This window comes from Acanthaster planci, linkage group LG02 (genome assembly GCF_054643075.1).
Source record: "Acanthaster planci isolate LZ-2023a linkage group LG02, COTS_SCS, whole genome shotgun sequence".
Classification (NCBI taxonomy): domain Eukaryota; kingdom Metazoa; phylum Echinodermata; class Asteroidea; order Valvatida; family Acanthasteridae; genus Acanthaster; species Acanthaster planci.
Window position 1 is genome coordinate 24099046 of NC_141778.1, and position 25248 is coordinate 24124293.

Below are 25248 nucleotides of genomic sequence, written 5' to 3' on the forward strand. Positions count from 1 at the left end.
GCCATCTGTCACCTCATGAAATTATTACCACTGCACTCATAAACATTTATTACTTGGGTATCATTGGGTATTATAATTTGTGAATGAAATCCCTTTGTGGTTTCATGCCCCCTCAGAGCACTCCTTTGCGGATGTCTGTCAGCCTTGGTGCAGACCTTGATGACTCAAATCTCTCCTGGACCAGCTCCCTAGCTACACCTCAAGGATCCACCCACAAGAAGACTAATGCCCTGATGGTGTCTGAGGGAACTAGAGATCTAGAATCTACAGTGAGTATGATGTGCTTGAGTACTTAAGAACCCGAGTCATTTTCTCAACTGGTTTGATGTTATGAAGGTATTCTTGCTATTTGTGATATCTTTTACAAATGTGGTTTTATACATGTTCCTCAAGAAGTTCCCTAAATGTTGAAGTGCCACTCTGACGTGAGAGCAGACTGGAAACAATATTTGCATTAAAAAGGCACCTATTTAAAATCATGCATGTGTTGAATTAACAAGCAGTAACTTGACACTGCAGCTTTTTTAGGCATTGCTGGCTGAAAAATTTGGGACTGACAAATCTATATTACCTGAAAAGGATTATGTATAATTGAACTTTGCTCCTAGCACCTTTGTCACTAAACAATATTGATTTCTTTGGTATTAAAATAATTTGGGCTTATTGAATTAACTAATTGTGTCAAGTTAATATAATTCAGTGTTCATGCGGATGAACTAGTCTGATGTCTTGTAAAGACTCATTTGTAAATTCTATAAGGAATCATTTGCACATGATGAAATGATTTTGATTGTTTGAATATCTACAGGTCATTGCTAAAGCTCTCTTCACAAGTATGATTAACACGCCAGAAGATTACAATTTGGAAAGAAGGGTCTCTGAGCAAGACAGTCAGTCCAGCACCTTGCATCTCCAAAGCCTCCACATTTCATCTGCGGAGGAAGAGGAGGAGATGCTTGAAGATACAATAGAAAGTGACAATGCAGAGGATGGTTCCAAGGAAAATAACGTGGAAGTGGGAGATGCTCGGAAAGAGACAGAGAACTCTGGAGGAAGGAGAATTGAGATTGGTGAGAGTTGCGATGTCTCAGAACACTTTGTTCTTGGAACCACGGATGCCACAACGGGAGAAAGGGAAAGAGAGCAAAGGATACCCCATGATGGGAGCCAGGATGAGGCTGACGTTGTTAAGAAAAAAGATGGGGCGGACACTGTTGATGAGGAACAAGATGATGTTGGGGGAGCTAAAGATGAACAAGATTGCCCTGTGCCACCATGTAGTGTACAAAATGCTCCAAACTTAACAGTAGATGATATGATAAACCATCCTACAGACAACAGTTTGTGTGGCATGGAAGAGTCTCTGAGATCACTTGTCTCAAACAGGGCTCAGGATGACATTGATTGCATAATCAGAGATAAAAATCCGGCTCTTATTCCAGCAACAGAACTCACTCTCTGTAATACCAGAAGTGCATCTCTAGTTGAACCCTCAGTTGCAGCTCAAGGATTTAAGCAATGCAGTGACAAACCACAGACCGACAGTCAGAATTCATTGGAGAATCTCACTGCCAGTGATTCTCAAGTCCTCAACAGGTTAGATCGGTCAGGTCTGGATCACAGCCGCATGGAGGACACCCTGGCTTTCTTCTTCCTGACTCCTCCCCAGACTAGGAGCAGACTTGCAAAGCTTAAGATAAAAAACTTGGCCAAATGTAGTCCAAAAGTACCCGATCCAAGTCTTCATGACAAGAGCAACTCAAAGTCTGGTGGCCCACCGTCAACATCTGTTGAAGCACACAAAATCCTGCAAATGGCAACAAGAACTTCTGATGATGAACTTCTTCCTGAAAGAGCAGATTCAGTGCAGACAAAGGCAAACATTTCTGTGATAAGGTTGAAGGAAGAAGATGGTTCCTTGAAGGAATCTCTGGACAACCTATCAGAATTAACACCATGCCTGAAGATCACAAACCCAAGCCTTGATGAGAGTCTTTCTAGCCTTCCTTCCAAAGAGGAAAAGGCTCCAATATGTCGTAAGTTTGACGAAGACAAAGGAGATAGCATGTTGGATGACTGCATTGAAGACTTTAAAGATGCAGTTGCTAGTTCTCCAGCAATCTCGGCTTGCCCATCTTCATCCTCTAAAACAGGTGCAGGAGATGTTTCTTCTCAGACCTTGTTCATCCAGAATCTTGCCGGTATAACTCCTGTAAGACAGACACAAGCATTGGTCTCACCACCTTACATTAACAGTCCAGATATGTTGTCTCAGATCTCGCCAAACTTTGCCGAAGCCCTGTGCCTCATCACTGACCAAGTGTCAGAATCTCACTGTGCACATGTGTTATCTGCAGTGCCGGGAGACTTCAAGGAAGAGGCAACCTCTCATCCACTTCCTCCACCGGGCTTCACTGTTTCATCCACGTCTCCATCATTGCCACCACAGCATGATAGGAAGCTCCCACCTGCAGTTAACCAATGCAGTTCAGAACAAAAGATTACCTCTGAACCAGCTGGTAAGGGCCAAACGAGTACTCCAAAGAGCCCCTGCAACCAGGACACCCCCAGCCAACTGTTCAGAATGCAGTCCAAAGCGGCCACTTCAAGGAAGTTCTTTTACCCTTCCGCTGCCAAAGCCGCTACCAAGACCAGCAACCACAAGGCCATGCAGTGGGTAGCTGATGCTGTCCTTGTGAACGCAGAGGAAAAGCAACAGCAGCAGGTGGGTCAGGTGACTTCTTCAAAGCCTATCCAGGAGGAATCAACAGTCAAGAAAGTAAACCAGACCCCTGCCTCAGTTGGGACAGGCAACATCTTTTACAGCAGCACCCCAGCTCCAAGAAATTCAGGTAAAACATTTACTGTTACTTGCTATTTATGAAGGGATATCTGAAGAGAGACCATCAACCCTTATACTGTTGGCCTTCTCAAAACATATTTCCAACGTTCTTGAGCTGACGTGCATATGCACGCCTTGAAGTACCTTTCACAAAGCACCTAGACTGCATGAAACATTTCAGATGAAATGTTCTGAAGTTCAAAGTACTATATAGGCGGCACAGGAATGACAATTTAATAATCTTAAGTTGCAGAAACTTACAAATAATTTCAAGGCTTGAAAATCTCTTTTGAAAATTAAAATGCAACTAACGACAGATTTATTATGAATTCCAAGATTTTTATTTAAATGTACATGTAGTTTTAGAACCTGAAATATGTAGTTATCTACAAATCCTCAATTTTCCTCTGGATGTAAATTTAAAATTTTACCAGCAGTTTTAATAGTAGTTGTATTTCTGTAATGTTTGATGATAGGGATTGACCCAATGAACAAATCAACCATTTTTAAGAAACAATGCAGAAACCTTTCTTTGAAGAGAACATGTTTTATTGTTGATGGTTTTATAAAAGTCTTTCACAGATTTAAAACATTGACCTTCAAAACTACATGTAAATGTGTTTTGTTGTGAACAACTTATACTTTTTTCCTGAAGAAGATTGACATGAAGTTGTCAGTTTTTCTACCCTTAAAATGTTTCATTTATTTGAAGAATTAACAGACATCTTTACCTATTTTTGCTGTACTTATGACTTAAATCTTGTGTGTTCATCCCCAGCATTTGTCACATTCACCAACTTTATTAAGTCTGAGAGAACCTCTTCATCTGAGACATCGAATCCAATCTGGTTGACTCCTTCAGATGACACTGCCACCCAGGCATGCTCAAAACTAAATGAACAAGCAACTCACAGCAGCAAGCTGGCAGAAAAGCAATCCAACTCCAGCATCACTGCCAATGAGACCACACCTCTGAGTGGAAGGACGCTGGCTCCAAGACATAACCCCAGTTACGGTGGGATCAGACGAAGGGCTGGTACCCATGGTTTGCCTGCCCCCAAAAGGTTAAAGACTGCAATAGAGGTTGATGAGGAAAAAACTTTACCCGGTGAAATTGGAAATTCAATAACACCATCCAAAGGACCTCTGGCAGAAGATTCTGGTATCAGTACATCTGCCAGAGAAATACACCAAGCTGAGACTTCTGATGAAACTATGCCCTCAAGCAGTAATGTCAAAGCCTCAGTTGTCTCAGGGCATAGACTTGAACGTGGAATCCGAAATATTGAGATTGTTGCAGAGAAACATTGCACCCCTGCAGAACCAATCATTGCCAAACAAGTGACGACTCACATGGAATTATGCCCCAGCAAAAGCAGAACAGGTGTTACACCTACCTCAGTGAGTTTTGCCTCAGCCAGTGGCAAGCCCATTAGCATATCAGATTGTGCATTGGAAAAAGCAAGGAGGCGTTGGTCTGAATTTCAGGAAGAGGGCATTCCTGATGCTGCTTCCTTTTCGTCAGCAAGTGGTAAACCAATTCAGATCTCCAAATCTGCCCTTGAGAAGGCTGCAGCTTTGTTTAATGAAGACAGTAGAGAGAAAGGTGATCATTCAAGAGCTGGTTTCAAAGAAAATTGCACAAGCACGTTATCAGCAAAGGTTCGATTGACTTCATCCCATGGAAGTTTTGCCAAGGTTTCTGACTCTGCCCCCCAAAAATCCCTTGACAATCAAAACAGGGTCTCCATAAATTCTGCCTATGCTGACACAGCTACAGTCCTGGATTTCACTAACACAGTTGGCCCCAGTGTGGATAGGACAAAAACTAATCCAAAGGAAAAAGGCATGCAACCTGCTGCAGAAAATAGGAGCAGTGACACTGACATAGGTGATCTTGCAACCACATCAGTCACCGTCTCCGTTAAACCCAACCAGCTGCTTCAAATTGATGAGACAGAACAAGTCGAACAAAATGTAGTTTGTAGAGAAACTATCAGTTGCATCCCTAAAGTGGATTCAGAATGTGGTGGGCAAACAGCAAAGAGGGTTCAATGCGACCAGGTGCCATCTTTTAGTGGATTTGCCTCAGCAAGTGGCAAAGCAATTTCCATATCTGAAGCTGCTTTGCAAAGAGCCCAAAAGCTGTTTGAGGATGAAGGAAGTGAAAATTCGTCCTCCACTGGATTCTCCTCAGCTTCAGGGAGACCAATCCAAATATCTGAGTCTAACTTGAGGAAGGCAAGAGCCCTAATGGATGATTGGGAAGACGCCAGCTGTCATGTATCCAAGATGCAGTCTCAACCGCCCAATCAAACTTCATTCCAGCGACAGCAGCCAAATCGTCAGACAAACAACCAGAATCTTCCCAAGGGTTTCAGACCATTCAAGGCTCCAGCAAGAGTCCTTACTCCAGCTAGACAAAAGACTCTAGTGAAAGAAATAATCCATGCTGGATATTCCAAAAACGAACCCCAACTTGAAGCAGGGACACATGATCACAAGGTGGTCCATGGTGTGATAGGTTCAAAGAATTTGGAAAGTATCCCAGAATCTCACATCCTGGAGTTGTCCCCAGGGGTTCCAAAAGAGATGAAAAATACAGTGTCAGAAAACTTGGACTTTGAGGAGGAGTTCCTAAGTGCCAGCCAGGCCCAGAGGGAAATAGAGGCAGCTGAAGAAACCGAGTCTGCTTATGCCTTCATGCAGGCCGAAAATGACAGCTTCTCCCAGTTTGAAGAGACTGTTGTCAACAACTTTGTCTCAAGTAATAACAAGATTTTAGGTTGCCTTGATGTAAGTGAAAATTTAGTGGCAGCTGCTCAGAAGGCTCACATGTCTGAAGATCGAAAAGCTGATGTTCCTGATGATGAAGAGCATGGCAATGGCCCTTCCGAACTGCAGTCAAACCAACCAAGTCAAGTTTCTTTCCAGGCTTCAGGTGCTCTGGACATAGCTTTTGTTCAATCCCAGGGCTCAGCTGTTGGGGAAGGGGAGACTCAAGGAGCAATACAGGCAGATCGTCACCAAGAGGAAGGCTTAATTAAATCGGAACATCAAACTATTGTCCTTTCTGGCAATATCACAGCAGCTGCCTCTGTCAACTTAACAGGCAACTCCTCAAAATCTTCACATGCGGTTGAGGGACCCTTTGAGGGTTTTCAAACGGCCCGTGGAAAGAGAGTAACTTTTTCGGAAGAAGCACTGCAGAAAGCCAAGAGCCTGTTGGACCTAGAGCTAAATTCAGAGGTTTGCATACCTCTGGAACCTACAAGAATGTGTGGGACATTAGGAAAGGCTTTCAACCAGAATGCTAAAACATTAATTTCTGAAAAAACAGAGATGATTGATCAGCAACTGCAGAATGATGAGGCACTGGATTCTACAGTTAAAAAGAGCATTGGGGAATCAGCTCAGAAGAGCAGAGCAGTGTCCAGTGATGCATACGACCGGTTGATTGCAAAGAGCACACCAGCCTTTTCTGGATTTCACACTGCTCAAGGTGGAACTGTAAGAGTATCTGAGGAGGCTTTGAGAAGAGCAAGAAGTTTGTTGTCTGAAGAGGAGGTCAGTGATTCTCATTTTCTGCCTGTAAATACTCAACCACACAAAGGCGTTGTTCACAACCCAATTCCAGATTCTTTGGTAAAAGACTGCAAGTGGAAAGAATCCACAAATCGTGACAGTCCCAAAGCAGTGGATCAAACTGATTCTGCCTTCAGTGTCGGAAGTCAGACAACCAGAGGAGACACTGACATCAACTCTGAAGCTTCGGTAACAAGAGCAAGATATGTCTTGCAAAAATCAGAACAGACATTCAAAAATCAGGAGCTCTGTACCAGGAAGCATGCTGTCAGTGCAAGTGGAGATGCCGCCGTACCATGTGGCTTTACAACTGCCAGTGGCAATAAAGTCATAGTCTCGCAGGAGTCTTTACAGCAAGCTAAGGCCCTTTTTGAAGATGAACAAGTTGTTTTCTCTACTGACAGTATCACTTTAACAGCTCAAAATAATCTAAAGAGACATCAGCCATTTCCAGGTTTCTCAACAGCCAGTGGCAACAAGGTGTCAATATCAGAAACTGCCCTGGAGAAAGCAAAAAGGCTTTGCAGAGATACCGAGGATTTCAGAGTGCCAGATGCGTTTGACAGGGAGTATTCCAGCCTTGACCGGAAAAGAAGACGAGTGGATGGGAAATCTAAGGATACCATCTCCTTAGGATTCCAAACTGCCAGCGGGTGCCCCGTCTCCATTTCAGAGGCCTCTTTACAGACGGCAAAGCAACTACTGGATGAAACTCCAGAATGCACAAACCTGTCTCTTCAGGCTTCTGTCGGATTCCAGACAGCCAGTGGAAACAAGGTCTTCTTGTCTGCCAAATCGTTAGCAAATGCCCAAAGATTCCTTGCAGATGCAGAGGCGGCCTCAGAATGTAACACAGCAGGAGACCAGAGGAATACTCTCTTTGGATTTTCAACAGCGAGCGGAGCCCAGGTCTCTGTTTCAGATGTGGCCCTAGAAAGAGCGAGGAAGCTACTCCAAGATCCCGGCGATAGTTTGCAAGTGGCAGTGGACACTGAAGGAACAATGTCAGCCTCAGATTTCAATGGAGGTGCTAATGCACTCTCAAATCGAGCTGCCACTGAAGCTGAGGTGCATTGGGGAGACAATAGCTCTGATGCAGTTGTTCCAAAGCTTGGAGGAAAAGGGAGCAGGACCAACTCTTCACGTCACTTAAATTTCAAGACAAAGAGTAAGCTAACAATTGGACATTTTTAAACATAGTTCAAAATGTATCATAAAACTTGCTCACAAAAATTCATTATTCCAGACAATCACAATTAGATCTAACTTTGGAATAACTCTGGAAAGGGAAATGGAAATTTGTAGCATGTTATCTGTCTAAAACTTCATTAGACAAAATCTAGTCAAAACAAATCAAATCAAAGGAGCGTATTGTTCAAATTGACAAAAGCTGAAATGGACATTATCGATGCTCTCCTTTTCAACACATTTGTAGGGTTTCTCATTTGTCCATCCTCAACCATTTTTTATAAAGGAATCAAGTTTCAATCAATTCTATATACAGGAATTCCCTTAATGGTTTATGTACTGATCATACACATGGTTGAATCAGGTGCCTGATTAATGGGCCAAGTTTGGACAATCACCTTTTTTCCTGTGCTTAACTTTTTTGGTATTGAACTTCCCCATAAAAGGCGTCAAAGAAGGGGAAAACTAAGAATGAAACTTTCAAGGCTTTAAGATAAGTTTTAAGTTGTACACTCAATTATGTTGTTAAAATTGCATTCTACAGTTGCTATTACCAACACTTCCAGCTTACACCAGGGACATTCATCACCACAACATAAATCATTCCTCCATCAAAGGTATGGTTCTTCTTTTTTGTTAGTTTTAAATTGTGGATTGAGATAATGGTCATGAACTTCTGCAATAAAGGATTTGCTTACACCAGGACTGGGATTCTTTTAAACAATGGTATCACCTGCAATTTAATGTTCATAGGCTTGTCTTGGCACTCTACTTAGATTAGTTTATTGCTTTTTATCCATAAATATCTTGGCATCCATTCATTTAACCAGACGCTGGTAACAGATAGAAAGGTATTCTTTATAAATTGGTTACTTTGATGATCTCACAGATTACTTAGTCACATGTAGCTACATGCGCATTCATGTGTACATGTACAGGGCTTGCATCAGTAGTGTCGTTCTCAGCAGTGGTGTTGGTTTCACAAAAAATAGGCTCTTTTCTTCCCATTCTTGTTATCTGATAAGTTTGTAAGTTGTGCATTTCATCTACCAACAGACTCACAATGCGCTTTACGCTATGTTTACGCTTTCCGCTATCTCTGATGATTGTTCGCTTGACATTCCTGAAGCCATGCCAGTTTGCTAGGAAGTAGACAGCTCAAATGCAGCCATTTCAGGTGCAAATGGCTAAGCAAACACAGAAACCATCTCTGTCCTCGCAGGTTCAAATTTATATTCCTGGGTGGAAAGAGGCATGTAGGGCTAAAGTGACTTGCCCAAGGTCACAACATGTACCCGGCTGTGGACTCGAACCCCTATCCTGTGACTGGGAGTTATAAACTCTAACCATTAGGCCACATGGCATCTGCAGTGAAGTTAGAGTCCCAAGGCAAATTACTCTCAGAAGTTAGCAAGGTCCATCCAGATAGAATAAGAATTAACAGATCAAGATTTAGCCTCGGTGAGTTCAGCTACATGTAGTGTCTCAAGTTTGACTTATTTTCCAAAGTTTTCCTAGTTTATTTCAGTGTTTCACCTTTTACCTTAGGTCATTTCAGTTATACTTATGAAGGAAATTGTTTAAAACAGTTGCACAATAAAATGATTTTATTGATAATTAAATTAGTTCCATTAAATTAATTTATAATTAGATTATATTTAGGCTTACATGTGATTTGTAAACTTTATTTTGAATGTTCCTTTGATTTAGATGTAACAGCACTAGATATTATTGAATTATACTTTGAAGAATTGTATTGAGGTGTAAGCTAAATCTATTTAGTGATAACTTCATGTATGATTAAGATTTAAATGAAAAATGTATGGTAGGAATTTTTCTGTGCAATTTTAGATATCATTTCTTAGAAGTACATGTATTGTTGTAAATCGTGTCATTGATTTGACTTACAGGTCATCTGCTTCATTCACACGACAAAAAAAGGTCACCTCGGGAAAAGCTCCAACAGCTTTCCGACCCCCCTTCCAAACAGCACAGCTCCAAACCCGACAGTCTGAGCCAAGGCCAGGCAAGTCACAAGGTGGCCTCCAGGTTGTCCCTCAGGTATCTGTCCCATTTCTGCCACCGAAATCCCAAACACCCTCCATGGTCAATACCGAGCAAGTGGATGCACAATCAAACAAAAGAACATTGGACTTGGACATAGACAGCCAGCAGGCTGGTGGTCCTGAGCCAAAAAGAGCTAGACCTGAGGTGGGTATGGAAGGAGAGTCCGCTGCATCGTTTGATGGAAAGAGCAAGATGGTTTCAAGCACTAAAGAAGAGATGGGATTGCCTAAAGGACTGTGGGAGAAAGCAAGGAAGAAGCAAGCATCTAGGATTCAGATCAAGAAGGTATGATGGTTGGAACAGGAATAATTATTCAGTAATTTGTTGCCATTTAAGCTGCAATTTCATTCATATGCTTCAAGCTGATGTATTACTTATTTATTGACGTAGTAAAGTCATTTGAGAATTGCAACCATGTGGACATGAGTCTTCCTGTCAGTGTACATGCATGTCTCCCATTGTAACCCGTGCTCTTGAAATGACATACCTGTAATGTGGAAACAAACAAAAAAGAACTAGGTTTCTTTTATCAATTTTGTTCTAGATCCAAGTGATCACACCACAGCCAGGGGAGCTCTTCATTAAGAGGCAACAAGAGACCAGACTGCCTCTGCACGAACTCGTCGATGGCCAACCACCTCAGCACTATGCCAGAAATCGGGTGAGAGTTCTTTGTCAGAATTCCTTCAGAACTTATTCTTTGTACATGTACATTTAGTTGTCTTATTGGTGTTTCCAGAGTTTCACCTTTATCTTCCATCAGAAATTTCTTGCTCTGTGAATTTGCATTTTGCAATACTTGATAATTCTTGTGGAAAAGAATGATCATTTATGAAGTTGTCAGATTGACGGATGTATGAAAACAGTTTTCTAATAAAATTTGAGGTATTTGTTCAAGATTGTTAACAGCTTATGAGGTTTTTAAATAGAGTTAATGAAATACGTTCTATGAAACACCTGTGTTGTTCAGTTTAAAAGGTACGGTAATATGCAATTACATGGTAATAACTCTTTTTAAGTCTTTGAAACAACCAAACCTTCAAACAGTCATTAGTTAAGGACCAAAATTCCAAATTACGTCGAATAAAAGCTTAGTTCTTTCCATTTCAAATACAGTAAATTCTCGATAACTCAAAACCGGTTAACTCGAATGTACTGTGCGTGTACCTGGATGTGTGGGCAAGACTCGGGAAGTTTCATTAGCGCAAATCAAATTTTTTATCCATTCCCCTGAGGTTCGAGTTATCGAGAATTTTTTTATACTGTACTATCTTTGGTAACCATCGGTTGCAGTTAAGTCATGAACTAGCAAGCTCTGTTTTGCTGTTTACTAACTCTGTTATGCATGCTGTTAAACCAGGTTAAAAGTTTTATCTGTTAAAATTTTCCGTCATTCTTCCGTGTGGTGTTCTAATTCTTCACTTGTTTTTCATCCAGCTGGTTGAGAGTGGCATTATTCCCAGCACCCTCTCTGTGACCTCATCCACAGCGGAAGCCTTCAGGTTCTCTCTGAGGGATCATTGCAGCCCTGAGGCCCTGAAGACCAGTGAAGGCTTGGTGCTCGGTGATGGGGGTACCCTGGTGCCTGATGATGCAGGCACGGCAGGCAAGGAGGAGTTCTTGAAGTGAGTGTCTGTGTTTGCTGGATGATCCCTGTCTAGACGTCAGATGTAAAATTTGTCGCTACATCATCTTCACACTGTTTTCAGATACTATGGCCGTGTCCGAAACGGGCTTCCAGAGCTATGGCTAGGTCTATTGTCTACGCGTTTCCACACATTTCCACTAGAGCGAAGACCTAGACGTAGCTCTAGACAATAGATTCAGATGCAGCCTGTGTCTCTTGTGATAGCACAGTAGGGATTGTAGCAATGCAGGAGTGTATACACTCAAATTTTTATAATTATTTAAAATGCTCTGACACATATCAAATAGGATGTCAAACAGAGGATTGACAAAGTAATCAAATGATCCGATTAGTGGCTTTGTACAATCATGAAAAGTACTTACAGGACCATTATATTACATCATTGAGTGTTATCAGTGTGAAATGACATGCTCATTAGAATGAATCAGTCATTTTTTGTTATGTGTATACACAAAAATATCTACACACTGTCTTGCAAACTGTCCCTGATGCACCCTCATGTTCTGTCCCCAGTGTTGATATTCATGTAACATGGGAACTTTCCCGTCTTCTCAGATCTGACTTTTCTAACAGGTGTCGTCCACGTCTTTTTTAAAAATTGAAGATAAATTTTTAAATTGTAAATGCCCTAGGGGATTGATTTCTTGAGTGTTTCCCAACTGCAACTTAACCCTAACCCTACATAATACTACAAACTACTAGTTGTAGTAAAATGTAGTATTCAACCCTGTCGCTTGTAAGAGGACATGACTTCTGTGAAGCCATAAGATACAATAGATAAGACATTGTACCATGCAGTGCTGTGGCACTATGAATGCATGGCTTTATTGTTCTCTGTACAAGTAACAATGGAAGTAACCTAGCCAGAAATATTTGTAGCGCTAGGTCCTTCAGGCTCACACTACTACTTAGTATTGTGTAGTACTGAGTAGTGTAAGCCAAACAATATGCTTGGCTAGTTTGCTAAACCTTTTTCCTTTTCCTCATGTAGCGCATTGCTTGATACCCCTGGAGTGGACCCCAAGTTACTGACAGCTGACTGGGTCAGTAATCACTACCGTTGGATTGTTTGGAAACTAGCTGCCATGGAGAGAGCATACCCACAACATTTGGCTGGAAGGTAGGACCTGAAGTAAATTTGGGCCTTTGTTCCATGCTACGTCAAACAAATAATGGTGTATCTTGTTTAATATGCACCAGAGAGACATCTAAAGAAATTTCAAGGCAAATGCATGCCCTGCCTAAGCTTGTTCTGATCTTTTGGACGGAAATGTGTACAAGAGTGCATAAAAGTGGAAATCACTTTTTTTCACACTCACATATTGTTGCTTGGAAAGAATCTGACACATGGACAATGAATAGGAGCCCTCAACAGTTTTCAACAGTGTAATAACCATTTTCATCACAGTTCAAAAGTGATTGGTGCATCGAAGTAAAGAGCTCAGTTTATGTCGTTGCAAACTGAAACAGTTACTTTTAGAAATGGCCTTAGGACTTGCTTTTTGATGTGTGTGATTTGTTTGCCCAACAAGATACCTTTTGCTACGTGACAAAATGCACTCTTGCTGATGCATGGAGGCCACTTGTTGAAGGAGCATTAAATAGTATGAATATAACCTGTCGGTGTGGTACCACATCCAATTTATGGATTCTTATCGTGATGCAAAGTTTCAATCAAGTATTTTCTAAATGCCAAGTAAAATGGTGTGGATCAAGTTATATAAGACAGACAGCAAGTACTTTCAAAAGAAATTAAGGACTTTGGACACCAGGATCTTGTATGAGCCAAGGTTTTAAAGACAAAGGCATCCTGAAAGTACTTGCAAAGCACTTTTCCAGTCCTGCCCCCAAAGTGTAACTGGAACATATTTTCAAGTATCCAAAGGTACCATTTTATCATTTTTCACTCTAGCCTTGACTTAATTCGCTGTGTGCTGGCTTTATTGACTATTTCACTCTTGGGGTTTGTGGCAGGTTGTTGACGCCTCACTGGGTCCTGCTCCAGCTGAAGTACAGGTATGACAGGGAGATTGACCTTGCCCAGCGCTCCGCCCTCAAGAAGATCTTGGAACGAGATGACACCCCATCAAGAAGGATGGTTCTGTGTGTAGCTGGTATCAGTCTTGCAGAGACAAGTAAAGTAGCCAGTCCAAATCAGGAGGACACCAGTGGAAAGGATAATGTGAAGGTAAATATGTCAAGTCACTCTGAATGTGTCAAGTCAATCACAAGTAATTCAACAAGTTCATGTCTTCATGGATTGCCTTGGATTCATAAGGCTTTTAACAGCACTGTAATGACAGTTTCCATTACAGAAAACAACTCACCTCTGTTTACCTACATTTGCATATCAGAGCGCATGCACGACAAACCTCGCTGCAACCAAGCCACATCCTCCGTGCCCACTGCATGTCCGAATACAAAAGGTCGTGTAGCACTGAGACTCGTCCTAGTTTTTTTCATTGTTGCATGCTGCATCTTGTAATTACATAAGTCACATCAATGTCCGCTACAATGTCCTACTAAGTGGTTATTTTGTAGCTTTGGTCAGGTAAGGGTTCAAGACAGACCCTCTGGTTAGAAGAACTGGGCTCCTGTGTGCGCTCTGCGACTTGACATGTAAAGACCATGCTTTTGAGTGTAAATTGCTTGTGCGTACCCAGTGTACCCCGCGTATGCGCCTTTTAAGGCATCTTTCCTTATGTGTGTTTTTGAGAGCATTGCTTGCATGGTGTGTTCATGTGTTTCACTTCCAAAGACACACAATTCAACTCTGTTCACATGAGGCACGTGTTCGTTGCATTTGGCTGTCGGGGTTGCTCCGGGAGTGATTTTGATGGACATGCGGCGCATAGTGAAAGGCGCCTTAACTTGCACCTACGCAATTCGTTAGGATTGTCTTTTTCATTACAACCCTCCCCCAAAACTAACAACAAAACAAACGAACACACTCTCTTTTCCTCTCACTCGGAGCAGATATTCCTCAACTCATTGCAGCTCTAGTCCCTGTACCGCTGCGCCTTTCTTAAAAGAAAAATTAGTTAGGCTTTGGATATGTGCCACCTTGTCTGAGTATTTCTTGAACAAGATACATGTAGTGTCAACACACGACACCGCGCAGTGGGGCAAAGTGCTGGAACCGAAGTGCCCCTGATTGGTTACCATTTATTGTTCACTAAATTTCAGCGTAGTGGGGTGGCCATCACTTTACTTAAGGTAGCCTTAAGGTAAGGTGGGTTCAGTTTAGACTGCGTTGCCCTGCATGTCCCTTCCCTCCCAGATTATTATGTAACTCTGCAAATGTAGAGGTGAGTTGTTTTCTGTAATGGAATTCCCAAAACCTAAGGGGACTTTTCCATTCTAGTAAGAAAACATTCACCTCTGTTTACCATCCCTCCCTGTTCAAAAAACCAAAAACAAAATGAATAAATAAAACTGGGAGAGAGATCTAAAAAACCCCCAAAACAAACTAGGATGGGTCTCAGTGCTACACTGCCTTTTGCACTGGGACATGCAGTGGGCGTGGAGGGTGTGGCTTGGGCGACTTTTTCAGCGAGGTTTGTTGCGCATGCGCGCTGATATGCAAATGTAGGTAAACAGAAGTGAGTGTTTTCTTACGAGAATTGAAAATCCCCTTGGATTTGGGGAAAATTCTAGTAGAATCATGCAATTGTTAAATTCTATTCTAGAAGCTTGTTTATCATATTGCTGTTATTTCAATGAATGCAGTGAGTTGGGAAGTTTTGTAACCTGTAGTACCTGTTGGTAACAAGGGCTATTGAATCAATTACAATTTAAAACAGTAAAAGATAGCACCTGTTTTCACAGAGATGACTGTATGCAGTCAAACAGCATTGATATGATTTCTTTCATAGTGAAGCTACTTCCTTTCATTGTCTCTTTCTGGTCTAGATTTCTGGCTCCGCTGTCCCTACCCTTGAGTTGACAGATGGTTGGTATTCCATCAAGACAATCATTGACAAGCCCCTTGCTGGGCTTGTCTGCGCAGGCAAGATCCACATTGGCCAAAAGCTGTGTATGTATGGAGCAGAGCTTGTGGGATCACAGGATGCCTGTTCGCCGCTAGAGGTAGGAGGCTTGTCCAATAATGTATTAATGTACAATTACTGATCATTTTAGTCCACTGTTAAGACAATTATTCCTGTGAGGGATGTAACCAGAACTCAATAGTTATTCAGCTATTTTCATGCTTCCATGTTAAATGGCTTATTAGGGAATTAAATTAACCTCTCTGAAATAGGCAGTGACATGTATAAGTGCTCATAGACTTGTTGATATCAATGTAACTATAGCAGTAATGATATGTAGGTAGTGCCCCTAGTTTGTTACTTAGTCAGGTGATATGATGCATCCACTTAGATTGGTCTGTAGTGCTTTGTTTTAGTGTTGCCATCCATTTGCAGTCCCTATTCTGTATCATTTGAGGCTTTTTCTATTCAAAATAGTTCATTAGATGATTGTTTAAAAGAGCTTGACAAGTCATCATGTAAAATCAGTTGTGTAACTGCTCAAGTGTCTTTGGTCTCATCCAAAAGTTACGGCTTCAGTTGGAAATGGTATGTCACATGTGGAAACCAGTGGCTAGTGGCCGCTATGTTCTCTCATAGACACAGGTATTACACTTAGCCACAGCCAACTAATTTGGACAAAACCTTTTGTTACTGTTACTAGGTGCCAGCGAACCTTAGGCTGAAGATATCAGCCAATGCTACCCGGCGCGCTCGCTATGACGCCCGCCTGGGTCTCCAGCATCATCCCCAGCCCTTTTCCCTCCCACTTGCTTCGCTATACCCCGAGGGCGGCACGGTGGGTTGTGTGGACGTGGTGGTTGTCAGAAGTTACCCCATGCAGGTAAAGTGTTGTTGGATAGTTAGCATCACAGTTAGGTGTTGTCTTGTTTTCAGCAGTAAATGATTTGTTTACTCTCTTTATTTCTCACTTTCCCTCTGTCGCACAGACCAGGTTATACCATATGCTACAGTTGTTTCGATGTGACGTTAAAAGGCTCTTTCTCTCCCGGCAATCTTTCTAGTTCATGGAGAAGCCCAGCAAAGGGGGCTGCACTTTCCGAGGGAGGCGGGCCGAGGAGAAGGAGGCTGCAAGGTTTGCCTCGGAGAAACAGCGGCGGATGGAGAAACTTTACAATCAGATACACGAGGAGTACCAGGAGAAGGAAAACAAGAAAGGTAACAAAGCAATTGCCTTCTTTAACTCCAACATTTTGTGCCGAGCATCTTCCCCAATCCTTCAGAATCATCCAGCATGTACATGTAGGAAACCCATGGCGCATTCTTGTCATCAAACCTTTCAACTGGCATCAAGTACCATGCAAGGTAATAGTGACTGGGCTTTACTTTCCTTAATGTAAATCTTCCAAAGTGGCCAGGTGGATTTTGAAGGATATGGGAGTATTGTTCCAATTTGTTAGGACACCTTGTGCATGCACCCCCCCGGCATTTCCAAATGCATATGGCTGGCTTGTACGCATCCAGATGAAAATTAGGCATCCATGTGTCCCCCAGATAGAGCTCTGTGAGCAGTTTCACTGTGCCACTTACCGTAGATTGCTGTCACAGTCCTCTTAAAGGGACCAAACTTATTTGAGTGTTACATCCGCACAACACTGTTATTGGTGCATCCATATTTTGTAATTTTACACTGCACACCCTACATCTGTGATGCTGTGAAATGGTGCGTATCAACAAAATCGTCTACCTATCTAAATCCTATAAATTTTCACAATAAATAATTGTGTGTTTATAGATGCACAGTAATTTTAATTTGGTTGGTCAACTTTGCTGTTTCCCCCATACATTCTTTGTGTAATGCTAGCAAAGCACATGCACTAGCCTGTAGGCTATTTGGATGCACTTTGGACATGCAAATGTAAGCATTTTAAAGCGAAACATAGGAACTCTGTCGTTGAAGGCAAAAAAAAAAGCAATTCCTAAATGCTGATCCAAATCCGTATATGTTGTTTCTAGTGAATTCAAGCCGACGGTCCTCTTCAGCCCAAAAACTAGCTGCCAAAGATCTTGGGAAACTCCAGACGGGACAGGAGCTCTACGAGGTGCTCAGCGATGCTGTGGACCCAGTGGCCATTGAGGTGAGTTTAGCATCTTAAGGAGAATTGGTCAGATCATATACCTGCTTGAAGATTTGTCTGAGTGAATAGCATGGTTTTAGCACCCATAATATCCTTTAGCCACGTCATTATATTTGTTTGAAAACATACTTTTAAAGTACGCAATTTAAGTACTTTGGTTACTCTGGGTGTGGACACTCACTTTGTGAATACTGTCTAAAACTCTGTTGAGTTGTCATGTAGGTGGACGTTACTGAGTTCTCTAGAGTACCTCAAAGTCAGGTCCATGTAAATTAGAAAAAGGCCATGAAATACAGATGAATACAGATCTAGGATTATATACGGTTTTCTTGCAAGTTTTTGGTTGCTTCCCTCGCATGGCAGGCATTATTGTCAGAGAGGCAGGTGGATCGGTTGCATGACTACCAGCGCAGTCTACATGAGAAGAAGCAGGCCGACTTGCAGGGACGGTTCAAACGGGCCTTGGAGGACAAACAACAGGTAAATGAATATCAGTCATGTGAGTGATTTTTTTTACTAATGTTTACGTGAGGCATGCCTATTGAAATTATTTGTGGGAACACCAATGGAGTAATCATTGAACAAAACATTTTCATATTTTCTAAAAATTCTGATGTTTGTTTGTTAAGACCGCTACTTTTACTAGCAGTAGTCCATACTTTCTTTTCAAGAGATGTTTCTACCTTTCAAAAAAGTCTCAAGCATAATTAAGTCAAGATTTTTATTGAATTTGTTAATGTTACAGGACACATCATCAGTTTTCAGTTTTATATATTTGTCAAATGTTCAACTTTAAAATTTCCTCTCTCCTAATTACAGCACTTAACCATGAGCATCCTTTACACCTAAAGCATTCTTCTGAATTTGAACTCCTTGCAGGAGAACCAGATTGAGAGAAACGTGACCCCTCTCTTGAGGCTGAGGGTCGCCGACCACCTCGGCAAGGCAAGCACAGAAATGATGGACACCTACCAGCTGACTGTCTGGAGACCCACAGACGATATCATGCAGTTGCTTAGTGAGGGCAAACGACTGAAAATTTTCAACGTCTCCACATCATCAGGAAGGCAAGAATGATATTTTAACTGTTATGTTTTTATTTTATATCTCTGTGGTAAGAGTATGTGCCTGTTCCTAATTACTGCAAATTTGCATTTCATCTTAACCTCTTTTCAGTAACTGATCATAAAAGTTGGTTTTCTTGTTTTAAAGAGCCATCTTTTTAGTTCTTAAAATTTTGCCCTTTTTGATGGAATAGTAAAGTTAGATGCTTTTGATATTTCTCTCTTCATAAGCTCTACTTTATTTTGTTGTCTACACCTTAGATTCCGTGTGGGATCCAGTGCTGTCCAACTAGCCTCAACCCGGGCGACTCGCTACCAAGTCATGCCCTACCCTGATCCCCAGTCCACCCTCTCTTCTGGCTGCTCCGTCTACCAGCCCAGGGAGGTGCTGAAGTTTGCCCATGCACTTAAGCCGCGGTTCCTACCTGCTTACAGTGAAGTGGATGTGGTTGGGGTTGTGGTGACTGTCCAGGGAGCTGCTACTAGTCCTGGGAAGAGGTGAGCTATAGTGTAGTAGACAGAGAACACACAAGTCCAGAACTTCTGTGATAACTCATGTCTTATGGCCTGGACCCAAGCCATGGCTTCCTCTTAGTGAAGAAATCTGTCTGCTGTGGACTAATCAAGAGACCAGAATTAGAAACAATTACCATTGTGGCACATTAATACAGGGTTCCTGTGGCCTGGAAAAGTTATGAAAAAGTCATGGAAATTTGTTTTCGTTTTCCAGGCCCGGAAAACTCATGGAGTTTTGTAAAAATGACTAAAGTCGTGGAAAAGTCACGGAATTTTTCAAACACTGTGTGTGATTTCTATTCTCAGAAATAAGTGCATAAAATGTGTGATTGTATTCGCAACTTAAAAGGCAGAATAGTCCAAGAAATTGCATTATTGGGTCATGGATTTCTATAATTGGGTCATGGAAAAGTTATGGAATTTAATTGTCCTTTAGGTGCAGGAACCCTGCTAATAGCTACATGCCTCTTTGGCCAGTAGGGTAACCTGCCAAAATGTACCCCCTCAAGTTTAAGCAGCATGGACCCGTGCACATGATGGCTGGTTAGAAGACGTGATGACACGCACATGTCCACACAGTGTTTTTCCCTATCTGAAAAGCAGCTTCAAGGGCATTTTGGAGTCTGGGTTACTGTTGCAAAATGAAGAGGACTAGTTCAGGAAATCATTAAAAATCCAGCTTGGAGTTATAATGGGTGAAAGAGGAGCATTCTCCCACAATTTTCTTAACCACATGAGATAAAAGAATGTCCACACTATGTGCATGTATGTAAAACAAACACGAGTGAGTGAGCAGTGCCACTGCAGCATCAGTGTCTCCTCGGATTACTCAGTATCAGAAGACTCTGCCCGACCTTATTTCACGAGTCTGTAATTTTCACCTATGAGCATGTGGGTGTCAAGTTTCTTGCAATTCTGCCCTCCCACCATGAGCACAGAATTTCTGTGGAGCACAGTAATCGTAATTGTGAGATTCTGTGGTTAATAAAGCCATGGCATTAAGCCCTGCTGATTTATGTGACACATTCAAAAATTGAATAGCTTACCCAAGTTCTGCAGATTGTTGCCACATTTTTCATTCTATGTTATGTCTGGCTCCATCATCCAAGTGCCTCATTATTACACAGTAGCAAAATTACATTGTGGATAGCCTTACACCCGTATTAACCTTTAAATTGCCTGCAAAATGATGGGTATTTATTGGTTTTGTCTACTGTTCTGCAGCTGAATTCTCTTCATAAATATTTTGGTATGTTTTTCTTCATTGGCCTTACATTTGTGCTTTTCAGCTACAGTCAGATGGTTTATCTCGGTGATGCTCAGGGGAAATTGATTGCCATTAAGTTTTGGGGTGGCTTGCAGGTGAGTTTACCATGTTTAAGTAATTTGTTGATTTTTAGTTAATATCATCAGTCTTACAATGAATCATTTCATACCACTAAATTTGACTTCTTCCCAAATAAAATTGTTTGACTTGTAAACCGAGGTTAATTAACAATCACGACATCTGCTTTGAAATCATTCAGTTTATTAAGTTTCCAATAAATCAAACAATCAAGAAGTACTTAACTGGTTGTACATTCTTTCATTTAAATTATTTGTACATGTATCAAATTTTGCAAGGTTAGCATACATGCACTGCACCTCAATTAGCTAGCTTGCTCTAATATCAGCATCTTACCAAATCTTTCAGAACTTAGTAACACAGATAAAAACTGCTCCCAAATAATTAAAAATGATGACAGATTTACCTTCTTAACAGAAAGGAAGGCAAAACTGAGAGGTGGTTTTTGTGCCCATAGTTGGATGATTCAATAAATTAACCAAAATCTTAACTTGCTTGACATTTTTGCTGCGGAACTTCTTCCCAAATCTTTCACTGTGCCATGAAAACAGTGGCTCATTCTGCGCACTTTAACTTTCATTGGGCATCCGGCCCCACTGAACTCGGCCTCCCTCAGCTCTACAAATCCACCAAACCCTGCTATGGAATTTGGAGGGATGGGGGGGGGGCTGGGAACGATTGTTCATGGATGCATTTGGCTGATTGTGTGCAGCTGCCCATTTACTCAATCACCAACTTCAGTTGGGACAAATTGCCTGAATCCCCATTTATGTTTTCATTCCAGACCCACTGCATTGACAGCCTGGTCAAGCCAGGAGCCTTTATCGCCTCAGCCAATCTCCAGTGGAGGGCAACCAGTGCATCGTCCTCCATACCCTGCTTACATGCCACAGACACCACCTCAGTCACCCAAAACCCTAAGGTTGAACACCTGAGACAAGCCTTGCAAGACCTACAGAACCAGATTAAGGTAAAGCAAATGGTCCAGGTTTGATTTTTAATTGAGTTGAAAGACGTATCATCTTTGTATATTCTAGCTTCCAAACACTCCTGAACTGTCTCATATTCGTTGAAAGCGATACTGTTGATGTGTTCTGTGTACTTTTATCATTGACCGAACAAACCCTAAATGAAGGAGAAGTGGCAGGGCAGTACCTTCCTCTTTCTTTAACAGAATATTCTGGTTGATCTTGAAAGATTTGGGAGGGTTAAAGTCAGTGCTGCATTGTATTGCTCTGTTCAGCCTGTTTGGATTTCATATTTGGTTTAAGGTGCTTTATAAATTTTGAATTTTGCAGTTATAGTGTTGATAACACCGGTAATGCAAGTCATTTAACAATCATCACCATTTTTATCATCAACATCGCTAGTAATCCCTGATATTATTTGTCAAGTTTTCAAGTCCCCATTGGGTTTGGATCTTTTGCCATACAGAATCCCAAGGCCTTTTTACAGAGCATGGAACAAATTACATTGGAGATGATACTTACACAGTCAGGACATCCCACTCCCATGAAGCCAAGACCAGTTAGCGTGTCACCTTGGTCTGGCACCAAGCCCAGCAGGGGTGATACTGCTACAAATGCGACTTCAGAGTGGGATCACTTATCTGAAGGTCAACGAGTTGGCACTTTTGATCAGATCACTTGCCAAAGCTTCCCCTCTCCTGCTCCAGCAAACTGGACACATCAACTTAGACCAAGTTCAGCTTCCATGCCCAGAGGAGCTGTAGCCTCAGGAGACAGAAGACCGTTTAGCCTAGTCTCTACTCCAGTTATGGATCCACAGGACCAGAGGAGACTTGATATTAGCAGACGGTTTGATCTCCTGTCCAGGGTGCCCTCCCCACCACCTCTGTCACCACTTCCCACCCCCTTGACAAACAGAGTGACACGCAGCTTCCAACTGCCATCAAGCAGGAGATCTGCTCCTGGGTATGGGCTAAGTTGTGGGTCCAATCTTTATAATATGCAAGTGATAAAAGGTCAAGGGTCTGATGTCAAATGTAACAACAGTCTTTATAGCCCAGAGGCCAAGTTTCAAGAAGAGACTCTTGACTCGAAAGGATGCATTGATAAGTCTGTGCAGTCATCTGGTTTTGCTTTACTAGCACAACACATTGAGATGCACTCCTCAAGAGAATTGGCTGACACTGCCGAATCAAATGTCAAATCTGAGAACTCCTTAGAGGATTGCATGACACCAAGCCAGCAACAGGTCCAGGAGGTACTTGGCATGTCTTTCAAGAGCCTCGGGGAGATTGACTGGGAGTGGACGCAACAGGTGGATGCTCCATATTCTCCAGAACCAGGCATCATCGAGGCCAGGCATTCTGGACCAAGCCCAGACTTCTCCTATGATACTCCAAGTGAATCTCCACCTCCGAAGAAAAGGGAGGAAGACTCCTTAAAACTGTCCGTAACAGAGTCAAACACAGACTGCTGCAAAGAGGATGATAAAAACTTGGCTGGGGAACGACTTGAGATTGTCAAGAGTGTTGACATTCCGAGCAACAAGACTAGCAAGAAAAACCTTGGCCACCGAAGCCGCCGGGAACATACTGGCAGAGATGCTTCTGGGAAACTTTCTTGTCCTTCTGGATGTCCCGATTCCTCAGGGGAACGAAAATTGATGGATGAAGCAATAGATCAGAAAGGCCAGAACAGAAGAAAGGATAACACAGAGAAAGAACAGCTAGCGTTAGAGGACACGGAACAAACAAAGAATCATGCAGGTGTTGATGAAGACAAGAATCGCTTGAAGGATAAGCCCAAAGCTTCCAAAGATGTTGCAAAGCATGAAGATGAGAATTGTCCACAAGATAATAATGCTTTGAATAAAGATGCTTCTACAGGGCAACAGATGCCTCTCAAGCCAGTGGCAAGACAGAAGAAGAGGCGAGAGCGGTCAAGAGCTGACCTCTCCATCTTGGAGCAGAGCTGCCTCTTGAGTGATGAATTGGGTGAGCCCACAAGAAGACTGACTCGCTCTAGTAGCAGAAGGTCAACTGTGGGAAAATGATTTCAGAGGCCTGCAGTAAACCTAAGTCCCAAAGGAAAAAAATAATATTGTTTAAGTGATCTGTGATCAAGTACTATTCAGGGGTGATCCAGTCATTTTCACCCTTTCTCTTGCTGTAAATGGGGTTCCTGGTGGCACTTTTTATTTCGCAAGATGTCATATTCCAGCTGCTTTTACACATTTGCCTTATTTTCTCTGGAAATTTACAATGGAAAGTTTATTAATAGTGAAAATTATTACGTCTCTCAATTTAATCGCATAATATTATTCAGTACTACTGTTAACCATCCATAAATGGAAGTCTAAAATTGCCAAATAGTTCCGTCGTTGAATTCTTTCGCATTTTACACTTTTTGTATTAACTAAAATGTATTCAGATTGCACATGAAACTTTTATTCTTGTAGCGAAATTAAACCATTTTAATTCAGTCTTCAACTCTTTGTTCCTTTGTCATTGTTCTATAAATCTTTCCTGCTTCATTTTGAAACTGTAATAAATCAGCTATGGAAAAATAGCAGACCAACAAGTTTCTTGTCGAGCATGGCTTTAGAGTTTTACGTTCGTTATAGTTAAGCCAGATCCCTCTCATGAAAAGGAGGGTTCGTTACACTGAACTAAAGGTCAGTCACATACTTTTTGTCATTGTTGATCCTCAATGTGTAAAGGAGCTGCAGAAATGTATCATAAATCTGACCCCTGATGGTGAGGTCCCAGTGATTCAGGTCTTTGCTGCCTCATTGTCATTGCCTCAGTCTTTCAACCCCGATCAATCTTTTCTAAACTAGATTTTCCCTCTGTATTAAAATGATTTCACATACAGGTGGTTTTTCCCGTTTCAGATGCCTCTTGCCCATTTCTTGGTCTTGACGTTGATAGCTTGAATATATATTCTGTCGGGTATTGTTACCCCAACATTCGACAGACGAATATGGCCTCCCTCAGTGCAAGTCCCAAGTATTTGGGAATTCCAAACACCACTAAGACACAGTTTATTGCGTGGAAAACATGTTTTTTTAGCCGACTTGAAAGTTTCCAATGATTGCATTTTGCAATGCATTTATTTAAGTTTAATTTGTACCGAGTTCTATTTGCATTATCCTCAAGTATCCACTACTTACTATAAAAGTAAGTAAATAAAAAATACTGCACACAATCTGGAGTCAATTACACATGTGCCTAACGATATTTTACTTAGCAAAGTTTGGCTGTCAAATTCCGTTCGTAATTTCAGTTTGGCTGGCGTCACCTCTTCACCTTTCATCTCATTTTGTACCCCCTGTTCCCTGTATCACTCGTTTCTCTTTGATATCTCGCGGCGGACTTCATTGAAATGTCAAGCAGAGGTCATCGGCAATTTTATGACATCATTTGGCCTTGTGTCGTTTGCGGCCGTTGTAAAACTTCTGCTAGTCGCATCACGGTCGCAAGGCGCGCGTCCGGCGCGACAACCGTCCAGTTTATTTCGCTTGGCAGGCTGAATCGAGCCGGCTAAATCGTCGAGCGTGCCTCCAATTTTTTAATTATATATATTTTGCTCCAAAGAATTGGGGCCAGTTTCAAAAGAAGATGCTTTGTACATGATATTCCGTGTTACATTGTTCGATACAGGGCTCATGGAATAGCCTCGTGTAATGCGTTTCTTAGAGTTTCCCTTGCGTCTCATTGATTTTAATTTCAATCTTAACGTATTGCCATTTGAAGGGTGTTTCGGGGCCTTTTGGTTTTTGTAATAAGCAAAACTTGGTTGTTATCAGACAGAAATGTGTCAGACAGAAGTTGTTTTAGTTGTTTTGTTTTGTTTAATAGATGTTACATTACAGTCACTTTGTGAGGAAAGTTTAGAT

The 25248-nt window shown here is 41.8% G+C and overlaps 1 protein-coding gene across 2 annotated transcripts in view; it reads left to right on the plus strand.

Annotated features, from left to right (window-relative positions):
- Positions 1–24571, plus strand: part of brca2 (BRCA2 DNA repair associated) — a 30445-nt gene extending 5874 nt beyond the window's left edge. For both annotated transcript variants that reach the window (XM_022252364.2, XM_022252366.2), the window contains 19 exons: positions 117–269; positions 809–2852; positions 3621–7595; positions 8160–8232; positions 9526–9967; positions 10227–10343; positions 11120–11307; positions 12322–12450; positions 13305–13518; positions 15243–15419; positions 16023–16202; positions 16384–16537; positions 17336–17457; positions 17821–17937; positions 18337–18524; positions 18783–19019; positions 20327–20399; positions 21167–21352; positions 21817–24571. In XM_022252364.2, the coding sequence (XP_022108056.2) occupies positions 117–269; positions 809–2852; positions 3621–7595; positions 8160–8232; positions 9526–9967; positions 10227–10343; positions 11120–11307; positions 12322–12450; positions 13305–13518; positions 15243–15419; positions 16023–16202; positions 16384–16537; positions 17336–17457; positions 17821–17937; positions 18337–18524; positions 18783–19019; positions 20327–20399; positions 21167–21352; positions 21817–23403 (10356 nt within the window). In that variant the 3' untranslated portion in view covers positions 23404–24571. The remainder of the gene's footprint in view (positions 1–116; positions 270–808; positions 2853–3620; positions 7596–8159; positions 8233–9525; positions 9968–10226; positions 10344–11119; positions 11308–12321; positions 12451–13304; positions 13519–15242; positions 15420–16022; positions 16203–16383; positions 16538–17335; positions 17458–17820; positions 17938–18336; positions 18525–18782; positions 19020–20326; positions 20400–21166; positions 21353–21816) is intronic.
- The last annotated feature ends 677 nt before the right edge of the window (positions 24572–25248 follow it).